The sequence below is a fragment of the Athene noctua genome, chromosome 1 (assembly GCF_965140245.1).
Source record: "Athene noctua chromosome 1, bAthNoc1.hap1.1, whole genome shotgun sequence".
Taxonomy (NCBI): Eukaryota; Metazoa; Chordata; class Aves; order Strigiformes; family Strigidae; genus Athene; species Athene noctua.
In genome coordinates, this window is record NC_134037.1 from 252,763,239 (window position 1) to 252,779,838 (window position 16,600).

Genomic DNA, 16,600 nt, shown 5'->3' on the forward strand with positions numbered 1-16,600 from the left:
TTTAATCATGTGCCAGTCCGTCAGGGGAAGACATTTAAAAAAAAAGAAGGGGAGGGGAGGAACGTTTAGATAAATAAACTACAAGCAGAATATTCCCAGGTAGTCTGTTAAAATGTGAAGTATCAGACAAATACTTTCCTGTAGGAGATAAAACCTTTCACTTGGCTGTTGAGTTTCAAATCCATATTTCACCTATAATATGAAAAGTTGCGTTTTTAAAATCTACTAATTCTGTGTGTATATTCTTGCACATGCACGTGTACAACACACACATTCTTGTCCCTTCAGCGTATATCCTGCCTGTTGCTGCTGACCAGTGCATACTCCAAAGTAGATATGACAAACCTGTGAGTTCAGGTGCTGCAGATACAAAGAGATTTTGTGTGTGTGTGTGTGTTTGTGAATGATGTTTGTCTGCACAGACAGGTTATATATGTTTATGTCAAGGGACCAGTTAAGAGACCAGCTTCCTGCTGTAGGAAACACCAAACAGGACCGTATGTAGCTGGAATAAAAGCAGCTCCGAGCCTGGAGAGCTCGTCTTTTCAATAGATGAGGCATATGTGGTTTTGGAGAAAGGAATAATGTGGGTGCAAGGTGGTCACGGTGTTGGGTCAGACATATCACACCAGCGCTGTGGCTTTATGCATAACAAATCTGTTCAAAATGAACAAAATGGTTTGGAGTGTGTAGGAGGTTACCAAGGAGAGATTAACTCAGAGGGGGGAAAAACCCACAAAAAGGGTACATTTTAATTTTGTCTAAACCAGAAAAGATTATTTTTGTTCATTCAGGACAGAAGAATCTATGCGAACTTGGGAAAACTGTTACACAGCAATTTGTAACACAAACCTGCAGTCTCCCTTTAAGTTGCATGAAGCTAAAAACCCCTAACCTTTCTCTGTGGGTTTCAGGACTCAAATATTCAGGGTGAAGTAGAAGAGAATAACTGGAAAATGGCTAAGAGGGACCTCAGGTTCTCTCTTCATGCACCTTCTTTATCTGGAGGCTTGTGCTGCTGATGTCGGTGTCCAGGGACAAAGTTACTGTCAGTCAGTCTTGGATGCGCTCCCTTCCTCACCCTGGGTTTACACACATTAACTGGTATAGTCACACCCTAAGCCAGTCCTGGAAAAATGATCCAGGTTATGGAAAAACAGCCATTAAAAAATCCCATTAAGTGAACTCAGGCATCTTGACTGAACTAGAACAGGGGCAATTACAGCACTGGTAGATTGGGCAGGAGGAGGCAATCCTGGCTTGGCCTCAGCCAGTGCAGGACATGTGTTGTCATCCCGGCTGTGTGGCTCCACTGGTAATACAGGAGGAAATCCTATCAGTTTTTTGTTCACAAGCAAAAGCAAACCCTGAATATAGAGTTTCATGCACCCTCAGGTCCTTCTGGAGCAGTGTTCAGCCATGTGCACACCTCTGAGACCCCGTACTTAGGGTACAACATGACTGTACCACCCTGAGTTGGCTGTAGCTGCTTGGGATGATCTGCATGCATGAGTGGCACGGGGATGTCAATCGGGAGAGGGATTTTTGGAGCAGTGTGCTGGCTGCTGTTAGGAGGCAGTGTAAACATGGTTGGAGCAGCTTGGCAGAACTGCAGTACCCTGAATCAGTGTGAAGAGGTAAGGGATAAGGCAAGGAGGGGTCTTACCTTTTTAGCAGGATCTAAACCTCCTTCTCTGACCCCATACATGCAAGCAAAAGAGGTGATTGTTTTGTTGCTGAGATATGGAGGTTGTGTCAACCATACAGCATCAGGATTTCCCTGCCTTGAGTGCTGTAGGTGGAAGGGCATGAGAGAGCTCTGCACCTTCAGCCATGGGTAAGTGGGCTGGAGCTAACACAAGGTTGGATCCTGGAGTAAGAGAAGCAGTTGTTAAATGTAGCAAGTGTGGGTTTGTTCCTCCAAGTCACTGCTTGAGCAGGGAACAAAGGTAGGTGGTGGCATGAAGTCCTCACACCCTCTGAGCTGAGGCAGGACTTGTGTTTAGGTGCTAAGGTACTCCCATGCTCAGCATCCCAGAAGCTATGTATTATCTAGAGAGGGAGCTGCTGATGGGTGGAATGGGTAGATGGTGTTACTCAGTAAAAGAAGACAGAAATAATGGTTATTCTGGTGTGTAACTAAACTCTTAATTCCCTCAGAGAGTCAGTTATCAGGCAGAACGTTTCTGTGCAGAGAACAAAGGCCTTAGAGACATGGCAAAGTAGTCTATGGATTTTTGGTGGTTGTATTTGTTTCTTACATAAAACATCTTAGCAATGGTTGTGACAGATACAGCCAGTGTGTGACTCTATATCAACGTGGTCCTATTTCTAAGTAACGCTAATTCTGCCCACCTCTGGCTGCAACTTTCATTGCAGATCTGTAATCACTCTGTTTTGAACCTGAGGCACACAGAGGTGGAACCTGTCAGTTATAGATGTATATGGTACCTACCTCAATAGTGTCAGTGTAGCCAGCCATCACTCTCCTGCAGCCGGGCTGTTGCAGTCATGTCCCTGGCTCCCCTACCTTCTTCCTTGACTCACTGGAGCTCTTAATCTCATTTTGCAAGATCTGCAGAGGACTAAATATGGGCTCAGGAGTGTTATTTTTAGAGTCTTGAAAATAGGCTAATGTACAAAAAAAGATTTTTCTCACAGTTTAATGAATCATATTTTGATTTTGGAAAGGGAGGATGGCAGTAAGATGGAAGGGCTTTTCATGTCATCTCCTTAGTCATATAAGCAGCAGAGGGTCCATCTGTGGTCCTGGTGTCCTCCCAGATCTCCATGTGCAATGTCCCATCCCATTCTTCCCCCTTAATCTGTTTCCAAAACTTTTTTCCTTATCCACCCACTTTTCCTCCTTCCTGCCAGCCTCTGTCCTTTAGCACTGCCCCAGATGTCTTCTCCTGTGCCTGCTGCCTTGCACTGTCAGCTGCGTACAGATTGTATTTCCCTGAATCAATTTTAAGGAGCCACGGATAGAGGTGGATTTCAGGAAAATGCCTACTATTCATTTCTTGGCTTCTGCCAGGATGGGTTTCAAGTGTTCATGTTCCAGCCAAGAGGCTCATTCAGGGTCTAGAGCTGGACCGATGCTGCAGAGATCATCACACCAGAGAAGTGTTTGTTCTAGGCTTTGTGACCATGTCTGTCTCAGCCTCCTGGGAAGGATGGCCGTTATCCAGGGGGGATGTGCTTGCGCTGACTTTGAAACTATGATGTGCTGTGTAACCTGAGGTAGGTCATCTGGCTGAGGTCAGTTGAGGGATGATGAAAATGAGTTTATTTCTCAACTCTGTACCAAAAGAAAAAGGAGGAGGGGGAGTAGGGGCGAGGGAAGGGGCAGAAACTGTTGACCTTGAAGTGCTGTGCTTCCAGTAGTCTTCCTGTCTGCTGCCCTGTGTTGAAGTGAGCACAGGTTTGGATCGCTAACCCTTTCCTCTGACCCTGGGGACTCCACATTTCAGAGCGCAAGTGAGCAGATGGATTTTATTAGACTTAGCCAGTTTTTAAGCTGAAAGAGCTTTCAACCTTGTCTTTACACAGTGGTGTTGACGTGGAGGTCTTTGCCTTCCATACTGTTTGCTTCTTCCCTCCTCTCCCCCACCTGCAGTACAGTGTTTAAAAGCCACCTGAGCACTGCCCATATAGTTATCACAGCAACTGTTTGTCATACCAAATGCTTTCTATGTATCTTACCTCATAGTTGTTTTGGCTTCAGACAGAACCCCATCCCCCAAATGCTTACCACTGGATGTGCTCTCGCTGACATCTGCAGGAGAGCAGCAAGTCCAGCTGTTGACTGAAGTGATCCTAGCAGCAGCTGCTGCCCATTTGGGGTACAGATCTTCTCAAAGAAGTTGTGATTGTGTCCTGAACACAGAGTGTATTTTTACTAATGCCCTTCCAAGATAAAAGGCTGCAGAGATGACCACCACTTACAGACTAATTGGCCAAAAGCCTCTGTCTCATTGGGCATAATCCAGATGTTATCCTGTTAATTTCAAGGCTGTTACTCAAGCACAAAAATTGACGCACAGGAGTTGAGAGCGGGTCTACATCGCAGGCCTTTGTCAGGGAGGCCGTCAGTCAGGGCTTTGATGGGATGTGTGATCTTTGGCCAACACAGCTGTGCTGACAAGAAGTCCTCAGCGTAGTCTTCTGCTAGTTATGCCAGCAAAACCTTGCTTTTTACTGGTATTGCTGACGTGGGGGAGGAGAAGCTTTCCTGCAAGTTGCTGCCAGTGTGAGCTCTGTCAATGGTGACCTCCCTTTACCCGTCCTGTAGACCCCAGTCCAGCTGCTCTGGCAGCCTCCCCGGTAAGAGCTGGCCTAAGTGGGTACAGTTGTGAGGTTCCTGTTAGGAAGCCAGGACTGTACTTGCCTTTATTATTACTTTTTTTTAAGAGTCTTTTGAATGCATTTTGTAAAATTTACATCTTGTTCTCAAGAAGGCTTTGATCTTGTTAATCTTTTCATCTATACGTCAGTCTGTTGTGTGAAAATGCTGGAATGTGCTCTTATTGTGGCATGGGGTTTCTTTGGTTTTGGTTTTCATTTTTTTGCATAGTTTAGAGAATTCTTCTTCCCCGAGGCTCTCCCTCTGTCTTGATCCTACATGAAGTTGACCACAGATGTGTCAGGTTCTAGAGTGCCACTTTAGGCCATATCTTTGAATTTTCTTTGCAGGGATTTCCTGATATCAAATTAAAACCTTTTTCTTTCCTCACATGAAGATAAAGAATGCATTTTAGGTGAGTCTGCACATTCAGCTGTGAGCAGACATGAGCTCTCTCTGCCTATCTCCACCAGGTGGGATGCACACCAACTTGAAACCTGAAGTCTTGTGGTTGCTACAGCATGAGTCTCTCTGTCTGTGTTGTCAGGTTGGGCAAATAGTGTGCTGCTGGGGTTGTGATCATTTGGCCAGTTTGAGGCATGGGCAATATGATTAAATCCATCTGTGTTTGGCCACACAGACTTAGCCCTCAGTCTTGGTGACTTACATGTGATCTTCTCCCCTAGTTCTTACCATAGGTTTAGACCTTGGGTTATGCTTTCATAGTTACAGCCGTGCTTTCCTAAAATGTCCATCTGCTTGTGATAGTAGCTGTTCTTGTGAAAACCTCTGTGTAAATGCAATCATACCTGTGAAAAGTAATGCCCTGTGGTATAACTTTAACCCATGGGAAAGTGGAGGAGGGGTCGTATGGCAGACAAAAAAAAAAAAAAAAAAAATCCAAACTGTTCTGCCTGTACATGCCTATCAAAATCTAACCTTTGTAACAAGTCACTGCTGCTGAGCCAAATCAGGATTTTTGAAGTTGTTGGACCCCCATTGAAGACAGTGGTGTGACAAGGTGTTCCTTTTAACTTTTCAAAGTGTAAACTAGAAATTGTTCTACTTAATAGTTGATAGCATCATGGTAATAGTTGGTCACTTCATCTGGGAAAGGAACTGATGCCTTTGGTTCTGCATGTAAGTGTTAGGGAGTTTGACTTGTGATAATGGGCTGTGGAGGAGGAGGTTGACGCATGAAAGGCGGCCACTTGGGAAGTGTGCTGCCAAAGCACAGGGCCTGCTTTGCACAGCTTCTCCATTACAGACAGTGCTTGCTTTAAACACTTCTGCATGGCCCAGTGGTATACTCGGGGACTGCACTGAGCTCTCTCACATGCTTTGTGTTGACTTTTCAGAGGCTGAGACATTAGGCAGCACCTCAAGATTTTTGAGTATTTGTTGTCTTTGATATAGTTGACCTGATGCAGGTAAGCGTACACCTCTTAGTTTATGAAAATGTAATTAATTTATTTTTTTTCCTCTACCTTTTGCCTAGGTCCTGAGGGAGACTAATAAATTGGCTGAAATGGAAGAGCCACCTTTGCTACCAGGAGAAACCATCAAAGACATGGGTATGTGAAGAGGAAATTCCTTATTGTTTGCTGACCAAATAAAATATCCGTAGAGCAAAATATCTTGGCGGTCATTGACCAACAACAGCAAATTGCTGATGGTTTGAGAACCATGATCAGGTTGTTTCATTAATCAAGCTTTGGCACATCACATGAGCCCAAGTAATAATATGTCTCCTCTTAGCATGTAGCAAATACAAGGCAGTTCAATGTATTTTAGTGTGAGTGATGAGGTAGGTTGTAGAGCTTTGCATTTGCTGCCTCCTGAGAGGACATGGCTCGACTGTTTCAAGTGGTACTTACCACAGGGTAACTTCTTAGGTTGACACAGCACTATTGTGTGTCGCATCTTTGTCACAGACTGCAGAAGAGGATACAGTGCAGCTGCAGGAATCTTGCTGTGATACGAGGATGGAGCCTTTTTTTTTCCATCAAGACATTCTGACATGCATCAGGTTTGCTGATGCACTCCAGTCTGAAATTCTGAGTATGCCTCTTGATTAATTTTCTGTGAAAGATTTTGCATTCACTAGTTTAACATATTGCCTTGCTCTTAAAGTATTATATATGGAAGAGTGCAACTTCTGTCCTAAGAATAAAAAAACCCACAAAAACCAAAACTGAAAATACCTCACAAAAAAAAAAAACCACCCCAAAAAAAAAAAAAACCACAAAAAACAAAGAAGCAAAAAACCCACCTCAATGCTCTTTTTTCTACTTCTTTCCTAAGGACTCTGAATTTGTACTCCAACCACATACTGCAGACTGACTTCTAACTCACTCCACAAGCACAGATAGCTCTGACAGCGAGACTGTATTTTGAAGGGTTCCTGGGGAATGGTTTAAGAGATCAGAGTTACCAATGGTTTATCTGTTGGCAAACGATGTGAGGAGCCATGTAAGTCTGTAAGACTGGGTGGCTTTTGGGGTAGGCCAGACAGCAGCTGCCTGGTCCAGCAAGAAGTTAAAAGGTAGCAAAAAGGAAATCTTTATTATTCATCAGCAATAATTATTTCCTGTTAAAAGTGTCAAGACAGGCAAATGTAATTCTGTTTGTATTTTACAGGAAAGGGAGGAAAAATTATTTCAGCCAGTCCAATAATCTAGGGTAAGATTGGCCCTATAAAAGACAGGAATTCTATATTCAGGGGAATTAGTAAATCCTGGTTTCCAGTATCTTTCTCCCATATGAGTTCTCTTATATCTACCAAAGACTGAGCTTATTAGACTTTCCCTTGGTAGTAGCACTAGTACAGCCTACAGCCTCTCTATTATACCTAGCATCTGTTCTCACAAACAGTGAAACATTTTAATGCCTTGGAGATTCCTATTTATCAGATAAAGACTGCTGAAGTCATACAACCATGGTACAGTTAAGGTCAGACAAGCCATGTGTGTCGGTACATGTGTACATGTGCAGTGTAATTAAGTAAAATTGTTTCCTTAGGAAACCAAGCTAATAAAATGCAAATGTGAAAGGTGATGTGGCTTACAAGCTGGCAAGACCACTGTTTGTGCCTGGGATTCCTTACCTGGAAAACATATTTCTAGTGCCTTTCTTCTTTACCCAGAAATCCTGTTCCTTTTCAGATGTAAATGCACACTTCTCTTATTAGTAAATGGGGGGGGGGTGTTAAACATTTCAAAATTACATTTTGAGTAATGGGAACTCTAGTGGAAAAAACGGACAGGCTGCCCTCACCCATATTATGCTTTATAAGTGTGCTTTCAAACCTCTGTCAAACTAGTCTTTGAAAAGAAATGATTAATAATCAGCCAATAATGAAACACTTGGTTTAATTAGAACTGGCTAGAAACATTTGCTGTTTAATTGTCCTTCAAACAAATGAATGTAAATTAAACTAACTAAATAAATAATGAAATTGCTAGCGTGTGTGTATATATATATTTTAATTTTAACCAAAAGTTTTGTGCTACGTATTTTGCTCTGAATTAGTCACTCCTGATATTTAAGGATCCTTCTCTGTATCCAGATATCAAGAGTCAGTGAAGACTATGTGGAAGCAGAGCTGATGTGAGGATGATTTAGTTATATTGAGTTGCCAGTGCCCTAGAGTAAGGCAGTCTCTCTTCCTCCCTCTCTCCACACTAAATCTCATGGGATAAAGGTAGAAGAAATTCCGATCCCCATCTTGACACCCCAGTAGTCTTATGCCTCATGTGTGGTGGCTGTCACCTGGATGGGAGGCAAGCGGACTTCACATAGCCCTTGCAAAATGGATCCTGTAGGGTTTGGAGGCTTAAGGTTATTAAGATGGTCCAGGGAGTTCATGGATCTGGCAGCTCTGGTCAGTGGGTCTGCTGAAAGGATCTCTGTGTGCTTGAGGGGTGTCATTACTTGGTGGTGATAGTGTAAACTATTGGCACGGCACAGCCAGCCAACTGCTTCAGTGGCAGAAGATGTGATTGGTCACTGCTGCTCAATGGCAGGGATAGGGAACGACTTAAATGTTGGCATTTTTAATTGATGTAAAACAGAAGGGCAGTTAGGGGAGGTGTTTGCTGTGGAAAACCAGCAGTACCTCTTACCTTTTGCTGGAACAAGTGAGAAATGTTTGGGGCCTTTTAAGAAGGGGACTGTTTTGAGTCACCATCACTCAGGCTCAATTGAGTTATTGCAGAGTAACTTGATCGCTGACTTCAGACTCAAAATCACCAGCAGTTGGGTGCTATACAGATTTGTGGCTGCTGGAAATTGTTGTTCCTCTGCATGAGGGCCTTCATCCAGGGCTGACTCTGTGTGCAAGCATGTTCAGAAGGACCCAAGCATCCTAAAAGCCACATGTAGGAGAATTGCCTTCTCCTGTCCTTGGTGACACAAACAAGCTTGCTGACGATCCTCAGTTTTTATGCACATTGTTGTCAGCTTCAAATGTATGCATCCAGGCGGGAGTAATCTCTTCTTTTTGTGCGTGGTGTTCTCAGCTACTGGCAATGCATTGCTTAGTAAGAGTAAACAGGTTGCGGCTGAGTACTGTTTTTTTCACAGGAGTGGCAGTTCTGTGTAAATGTAGGATTCTAGGTGATGGTACATGCCTGGAGTTCAGTTTATACCCAAACTCTGACCTTCTCCACAGAACTGAAAATTGTGTGTTAGTTCTAAGCTAGAACCCCAGATTAAGCTTGTTTTCATTTCATTACCTGAAAAGTAGAGCCCCCAAATATTGTTGCTGTCATAATTTTACTTCCATAAAATAACCATGAAATTAACAACTTTTTTTTTTTCTTTTTTTAAGCTAAGGATGTTACTTACATCTGCCCCTTCACTGGAGCAATTAGAGGAACCCTTACTGTTACCAATTATAGACTGTATTTTAAAAGCATGGAACGGGTAAGCTTTTGAAAGTATCTGCTTTCGTTGGCTATTCAATCTTTAGACCTAGTTGTTCTTTGAGAGTAATTCTGTGTGAATCATAGCTATATGTTTGGGAATATAGACTTAAGGGAGCAGGAGCTGGGGATTTTTCCCCCTCCCCTTTTTAAACTCACAAATTTCAACTGTCTACAGGACCCTCCTTTTGTCCTAGATGCATCTTTAGGTGTAATCAACAGAGTGGAGAAAATTGGAGGTGCTTCCAGTCGCGGTGAGAATTCATATGGGCTGGAGATTGTGTGCAAGGTAAACTTCTATTTGTGTTTCACAGTAGGGGAAGGGGAACATATATTTTAAAAGGTTTTCTCTGTAGTACTGTAGGAAGTTCTGCAAAACATTTCAGTCAGTATGACTTAACACACTTCAAAACCCATCTGATTTTAAAAGCAATTTTCAGGATTCTCCAGCCACACTCTTTTGAGACGAGATCCAGTCCTTTGTTCAGGCTTTGTGCTAAGTAATGTCTTTTCTTCATACTAGGAACGTAGGCCTGCATCCCCCTAATGCAGTTCTCAGGGTTGTCCACAGGCTATTCCAGGTAGGCCAGTCATTGTGGAATATGGGATGCCTTTCACTCCCTTGTATTTCAAGAGCAAGAAAGGGGCACATTTCCCCCTGAATCGTTAGCTTATGTCCACTTGCTGATATGCTTTGTGTTGAGGGACTGGCAAGTAGCCTTCAGTCCTCCTTGAGGCTGTTCTGTCATTTCTTTCAAGGCAGTATGTATTTCACATGTGCCTCTCAAGAGAGAGAAATGCAAACTTCAGTAAAAATTAACAATTCACCTCCTTGTGTCTCCTTACTATAGACACACAGAGTAGATAAAGCCACCACCTCCAGTCCTAAATCCCTACCTCCGCTGTTCAGCCAGGCCATGGCCCCTCTGTTTTCCTTGGTGGCCATGTGGGGATAACTGGATTCTGAATCTTGTAGGTCTTGTGCTGCTTAGCTCTTGTCAGAGCCCCTTCAAGGATGAAAGGATGCCACTTGCTGGATAAGGGGAGATGGAGGAATGGAAAGGAGTCCCAAACTGCTCTGGTCACTACAGTGATTTTGAGGCACCAGGAAGCTAAACAGACTCACGGGCTGTGGGTGTGCTGAGTCAAGAGCAATTGATATAATCTATACCAAATCATTTCTCCCTTCTCCTATTGCAGTCATGATTCTCCGTGGCTACCGTAGGGGTGCGTGTGCTGGCAAGCTAGTTTGTTCCCAGTTTTGATCCTCAGCCATTTTGCCTATATGTAGATTTGCACACGTGGTCAAGTTTGGAGTGAACTACATTGTTTCCCTGGGTGGGAGACCCAGACGCAGACTATGTTATGGGTATTCTGGCCCTACACAGCACACACACACACACACATATATAAATATATATATATGCCAGCCTGCTTGGCCCAGGATATGCAGAGCAGTTTAGTGCAATAACAGAGTAGTAGCGATACAGCTGAAATGTTCTCTGTCTGACACCAGTTACCTAATCTCAGTTCTGTGAGAAAGCTAAGTCTTTAGCCATTTATCTCATTTTCTTTATCTCATTGTCTGACTTGCTGTACCATCTTCATATGCCTGAACTTGATAGCTCATTTCCTGCTCGTGGCTTTTAAACTGTTTACTACAAGTGTTTGAGTTGTAGGCTTGGCTGGAAAATCTTACCATCTTAAGAGATGCTTTATTTAGTTCCCAAATTTTATTTTTTAGATAAGTACAGAAAGGGCGTCCTGGGTTACTAATCTTTGTGGAAACTGTGCAGCTGTGCAAAGTGGAGGAGTTCTCAGTTTCAAGATATCCTCTTGAGTGGTCTGAGAGATGGAAGCTCTAAAGGGAGATGACATTGGTTGCTTTGCACCAAACTGGCAGGACTTTAGCTCCCTATGCACAGTAGTAGGTACTTTGTGAGGCAGTCCCTTCCAGTTGTCTTCTGGCCCAGCTCAGCATGAGAGCCCAGTAGAAGCTAGGAGGTCTGTCTCACAAAGTCCTGCCGATCAGAGATAGCCTGTCCCTGAACAGAGCTCTCCCCTAGACTTCTGGCAGGTAGAGAGCTTCACGTGAAGGCAAGATGCTGCAGGTGCACCTGTGCACTCCCTTGGCTCCTCAGCAGTTGTGGTAAGCTTTGTTGGAGGCTGCAGACAACCACTGAACCAAGCCCAGAGTTGCAATACAACAGTGTTCAAACTATAATATTAAATCAGTACTAGAAAGAGCATCATAATGTGACCCTATTTTGAATGCTGGCTTTTGGATTTTCTTTGGATTTTAAAGTGGTTCAGACATCTGCAATTTGATTTCCCTCGTTTTTCCTAGGATATTCGAAACTTGCGATTTGCTCATAAGCCTGAAGGGAGAACTAGACGATCCATATTTGAGAACCTAATGAAATATGCTTTCCCAGTTTCAAATAATCTGGTAAGTATTTTCTTTTCAGTTTTTACCAAAAGACACCAAGTGGCAGTAAGCTGTTTTGTTCAGTCCCGTCTACTTGGTACAGTGTTCACATGGGGTGGGTTTTGTTGAAGGAGGAGAAATGCTAGTTTTTAAATCTGCTTTAGAATTAATTCTGTGAGAGTACCTGTATAGAACACCGGAAGAGTCTGCTATTGTGGGGCTGGCTTCCTTCATGCATTGAGAATGACTTATACATCCTCATAACAGGAAAAATACTCAAAGCCCAGTGACATCCATCATAGGTTTACAGCTAATGGTGACTGCACTGCCCCAAATCTGGAATGCAGTTAGTCAGCTCTGTCATGTTATGGCACTGCAATTGTTGCTTCAAGTACTGGTTGAAAGTATCTAGTTCTTAATATGTAAGACTGTTCTTGCCCAAGTCATCTTTTCTTTCTCTCTTTAATAATAAACTCCTTTTGTCCATGAAGTACTAGATACTAGACAAGCAAGAGCAGGGGTATAGAGGGAAGTACATTGTTGTAGTAATTATCTGCTACAGTGAGCATGTTAATCTTTTTCACAAAGCCCTAAAAGAAAAGTAGTGCAGTGGGAAAAAAGAAGGACCAGTCATGAGTTACTATTTGAGATATCAGACATCCTAGAAAGGGGCTCTGGGTGGGCTCTTAATGGTAAATTTTCTTTCTTTCAGCCACTTTTTGCATTTGAATACAAAGAGGTTTTCCCAGAAAATGGATGGAAGGTGTATGACCCCACTTGGGAGTACAGGAGACAGGTGGGTATTGTGCTATGTCCTTCCTCATCCTCTCTACTCTTCAGAAGTGAGACTCTGCAATAATATAATTACAAGTCACACGGAGCAGAGAATGATCCTGATGACAAATGTCATGCAGGCTGTTAGGACATTGTTCTCCACACCACAGTGACTGATGACAGCAGTACAGCTTTAGAGATAGTAGCATCTACTGATGGAGATTACTCAGGCTACAGAGAGCTGACTTCAGGCTTTGGTAGAAAAAACTATTGCTCTGGCTTAGTCATCAGCCAATGCTGGCAGTGGGAACAAAGGATGTGGTTTGCAGGTACAGGCATCCCATTGCTAAGTTTTCTTACTTGTATCAGTTTTAATTCTTTCCAGGTTTTTTGTCTCAAACAGGAACTTGGAAGGAAAAAAATTAAATGTAGGATGCCCTCATTATCTTGGAGAATCAGCATAGGGATTAACCTAGAGTGTGTTGTGATTAACCATAGCTTAGAACAGACAGCTGTAGTGTGTCCAGAGTAGACTGGTCAAAGGTATTAATGATCGCGAAGTGATAGGCTGTCAGTTACGAATACTGTGGTAAAAACTTGAGTGGTCCTCCCTTGGGGAAAAGATGGAAGAATTTTGCTTTTTATAATGAAATCACTTGTCATAAAATCATCAAGTAGAGGAAATAGCACAGTTTGGTGATATGTTTGCCCCGGACACAGTAAACTTCTGTCTTATCCAGATCTGCCACAATAAAACCAATTTTCCTATGCAAAATTAGGAAATTTTAAGCCATGTAATTTATAGATTTATTTGAGTCTTTCCCATAAAACAAAACCAAACCAGACCTCTGTCCTGGCCTAGATGTTCATCGGATTTCTGGTCACCAAAACCTGAGGAAAGGATTAGTTTTTCTAGCTCTAGTCTTCTAAAAGCCTTCTAAATTGGTTATCTAGGCCTGTCATTAACAGATGGGAAGAGAGCGCTTCACTGTTGGGGGTGATTTGTTCCCTCCTAAAATAGCTATCTAAGATAGATCGCTGGCTTCTAGGCTGCTAATTGAAAGTGATATGTATCTTACCTCTGCTGTCTCTAGTGCAAGAAAGTGTGTTTTGCAATGAGATACCACAATCTAAAATCCTAGTAGAGACAAACTCTGATCATTTGTAATCAATGACACACATTGTATCTAAGGTCTACTTTGACTAATAAGACTGGATAATGCAGCAATTACTGCTTCATTTAGAATTTGCTTCTTTCTTGGTAGTTATTTTAAGGAAAGATCTGTTTATAAAGAAGGATCTGCAGCCCAAGCTGTATAGGCAAGATGCTTCTTCATAGGGCTGAGAACTCTGGAGTAAAGACTAGAGAATACCTGTGCTGTCAAAATAACCTCCATTGAAAAGCACAGCATTCACTTCTACAAGCTTCAGTTAAAACAAATGAAGTACAAAAGACATTCTTACAATACCTGGAAAGAAGGAAGGGTGACCCTTTAGAATTTGGAGGTAAATTGTTCCAATTTCTTAATCCTGTCATGTCTGGTTTTATAATACAAGCTTTTCTGTCCATATTAGTTTTTAAATTGTGATTGGCTGTACCTTAAATTTGTCAGGAGCTTGGTTACACAGTGAAAGGATATGAATATGTACATGCGTGTGATTTGCAGCTCTTCATGGCCTTTCTGTAAAGAAAATGAGATTCTGGGCTGTGATCTGATTCTGTGTCTTTTGTTTCTGTTCACATGGGGTAGCACTGTTATGTGCAAAGCATGTCACAAATGAGACAGACGTTGCTGCAATGTGTACTACTTTTGTTATGACCTGCTTTTGTATCATTTTTGAGCAGACAGGAAAAACTTAGCCTGACTGCTTTTATGTCAAGAAACCAAACTGATGTTCGTATGCTGAAGCCCCCAGTCATTTGCTTACATTGGTATCTGCAAAAATTAATCCAAACCAGGATATTTTGCAGCCACGGTCTATCTGAATTTTACCCGTGATGGGCCACAGTCATTCCAGATCACGCAATCCATCTGTCCCAGTAGCTTATCTCCAAAAGTGACCAACACCAGCTGCTGAAGAAGAGGTGAACCATACTGCAATAGATGTTTATGTTGTGATCTGGCCAGGAGGAGAATTTCATTTCTTTCATTAGATTGATTTAGGTCCTGCAGCATGAAGCTTTATGTCCCCTCCAAATCTTTTAGGTATTTCGGTCTGTTTATTTAATTTCAGCATTTATAACTATGGATGTTCAGTTTATCTGTGTGTATGTCTTAGCCTTTTTTCTTAATCCAACCAGGTCCTGTTAAAGCAATAACAAATACTACAGTAAATCAGGATTATGACCTGAAATGGCAGCAGGAATTCGTTAACAGTGAAACAAAACTGGCATCATCAAATCAGATAATGTGATTACCTGTCTCTGACTGTATGAATTGTGATCAGAAATAGACAAGCAGGACATATGCACTATCTGTAGGACCTTTTGGAATTGGTTTAAAAACTGTTAGAGAAGAGCTGGCCCAGGGCATAAGCAGCCCAGCAGTATGGCCAGGCATGAACTTAGTATATCTTAGGTGGGGTCAGTCATTTGCCTATGGGAGCAGGGACACAGAAAGAGAGGGAGCAGAGTAAAAGTAGAAGTCAACTACCAGGCATCCAGAAAAGACTTTTAGAGTAGGATCCATAGTAGCATCTGTGCCTACACTGGTAGACATGGCAAGTTTGTGTGTGGTATGATTTATGTATTACAATTTTTTTTCAGATTAATATAAGTGTGTTGATATAATAGAGACTGTAGCAATTAGGAAAGATACTCAGTAAACCCCTGACTTCTCTGTTAGCATTATTGGGAAAGATGGAAATATGTAACTTATTAAAAAATCTGTGATGGTGTAAAACTATGAGGAGTAATAAACAACCTGTAGAGAACAAAAGGAAGTCAGAGAGGTTTGGGACTTGGTTGGTAAATGGAATCACATGTGGCAAATGAAATTTAAAACTGAAATTGCTCCCTGATTTTTATTACATGCGGGCTGGCAGAGTATAAAACAGAATTGCAAAGTGAATAAGACTCAGTTGAAACTGAAAGGCCTTGAGATGCCTTTGGACTAACTTAAAGCTTTCATTTTCGTTAATAAGGTGGGGAGCATTTGGAAAATATTACAAGGGTTTGTGAAGCTGGAAGTGTGTGATGTCTCCTACAGAAGTCATGCTTGTGTAATCCTATGCTCTGGTCATATGTACGAGGGAGCCACAATATAGGGCTGTGGTTGCAGCTTTCAGAGAAAACATATAGAAATGAATAATCCAGAAGAGGAGCTGACCTGTTTTGAGGATAAAAGAAGTGCCCAGCATTAGTATACAAACAGGGTGGGAAAGGTAGAGCATGAGAACAACATCCTATGGAGGACTGTTGAGTGTAACTTAAGGGAGTAAAATGAGACTTGAACTGTTAAATGTCCCATGGTTTAACTGAGGTCCTGCTTATGCTAGGTATGTCTCTACTGCAAAACAAATCACAGCTTTCTTGTGCTAAGTGGACATGGCCTGGGCTGAGTACATGACAGAGGGACCAGCTTGGCCCTGGCAGTTGTATCCTGTGTCAGTGCAGGGATGTGCCTGAGCTAATGTGCTCAGCCTCTTGATATCTCATGGCTCAAACCAAGTTTGAGAGATACAGTGCTGGTGTGTAACTCAGGTCCCTCCCTGCCTTACCCACTGCAGCTCAGGATGTACCTGTGTGGCTAAGCTCGGAGTTGGTCTTCTGAATCCCATAGAGGGATGTGTAACTCCAGCAAGGATTTTTTTTTTTTTTTCCTGTCGGTGAAAGATCCTCATGTGCTTAAGCTTAAACATGTGCTTTGCACAGTGGTGGTTTCAGTGCCATGCTGGTGTGTCTTCAACCGTTATTCTCTGCTAACAAACTCCATCTTCAACAATGTGTGTAAGTCAAGTGGTGACTGAGCACAGGTCATTGAAGTAAGACGTGAATGACTATCCAGAGGGAAACCAAGTCTGGTTTGTGTGTGGCGATGACACAAAGGCTGCATCTCTCTGGTTAGATGATACAGTCATAAGGAGTCTTACCAAGCACTGGGGCACCTTCATCGCAAGCTCCAAGTG

At 42.5% G+C, this 16,600-nt stretch overlaps 1 protein-coding gene across 3 annotated transcripts in view; it reads left to right on the forward strand.

The window, feature by feature from the left end:
- The window catches only part of MTMR2 (myotubularin related protein 2), a 63,841-nt gene that overhangs the window by 31,256 nt on the left and 15,985 nt on the right, over positions 1-16,600 (forward strand). For all 3 annotated transcript variants that reach the window (XM_074916848.1, XM_074916867.1, XM_074916857.1), the window contains 5 exons: positions 5,844-5,919; positions 9,177-9,271; positions 9,449-9,559; positions 11,618-11,719; positions 12,411-12,494. In XM_074916848.1, coding sequence (XP_074772949.1) covers positions 5,844-5,919; positions 9,177-9,271; positions 9,449-9,559; positions 11,618-11,719; positions 12,411-12,494 — 468 coding nt within the window. The remainder of the gene's footprint in view (positions 1-5,843; positions 5,920-9,176; positions 9,272-9,448; positions 9,560-11,617; positions 11,720-12,410; positions 12,495-16,600) is intronic.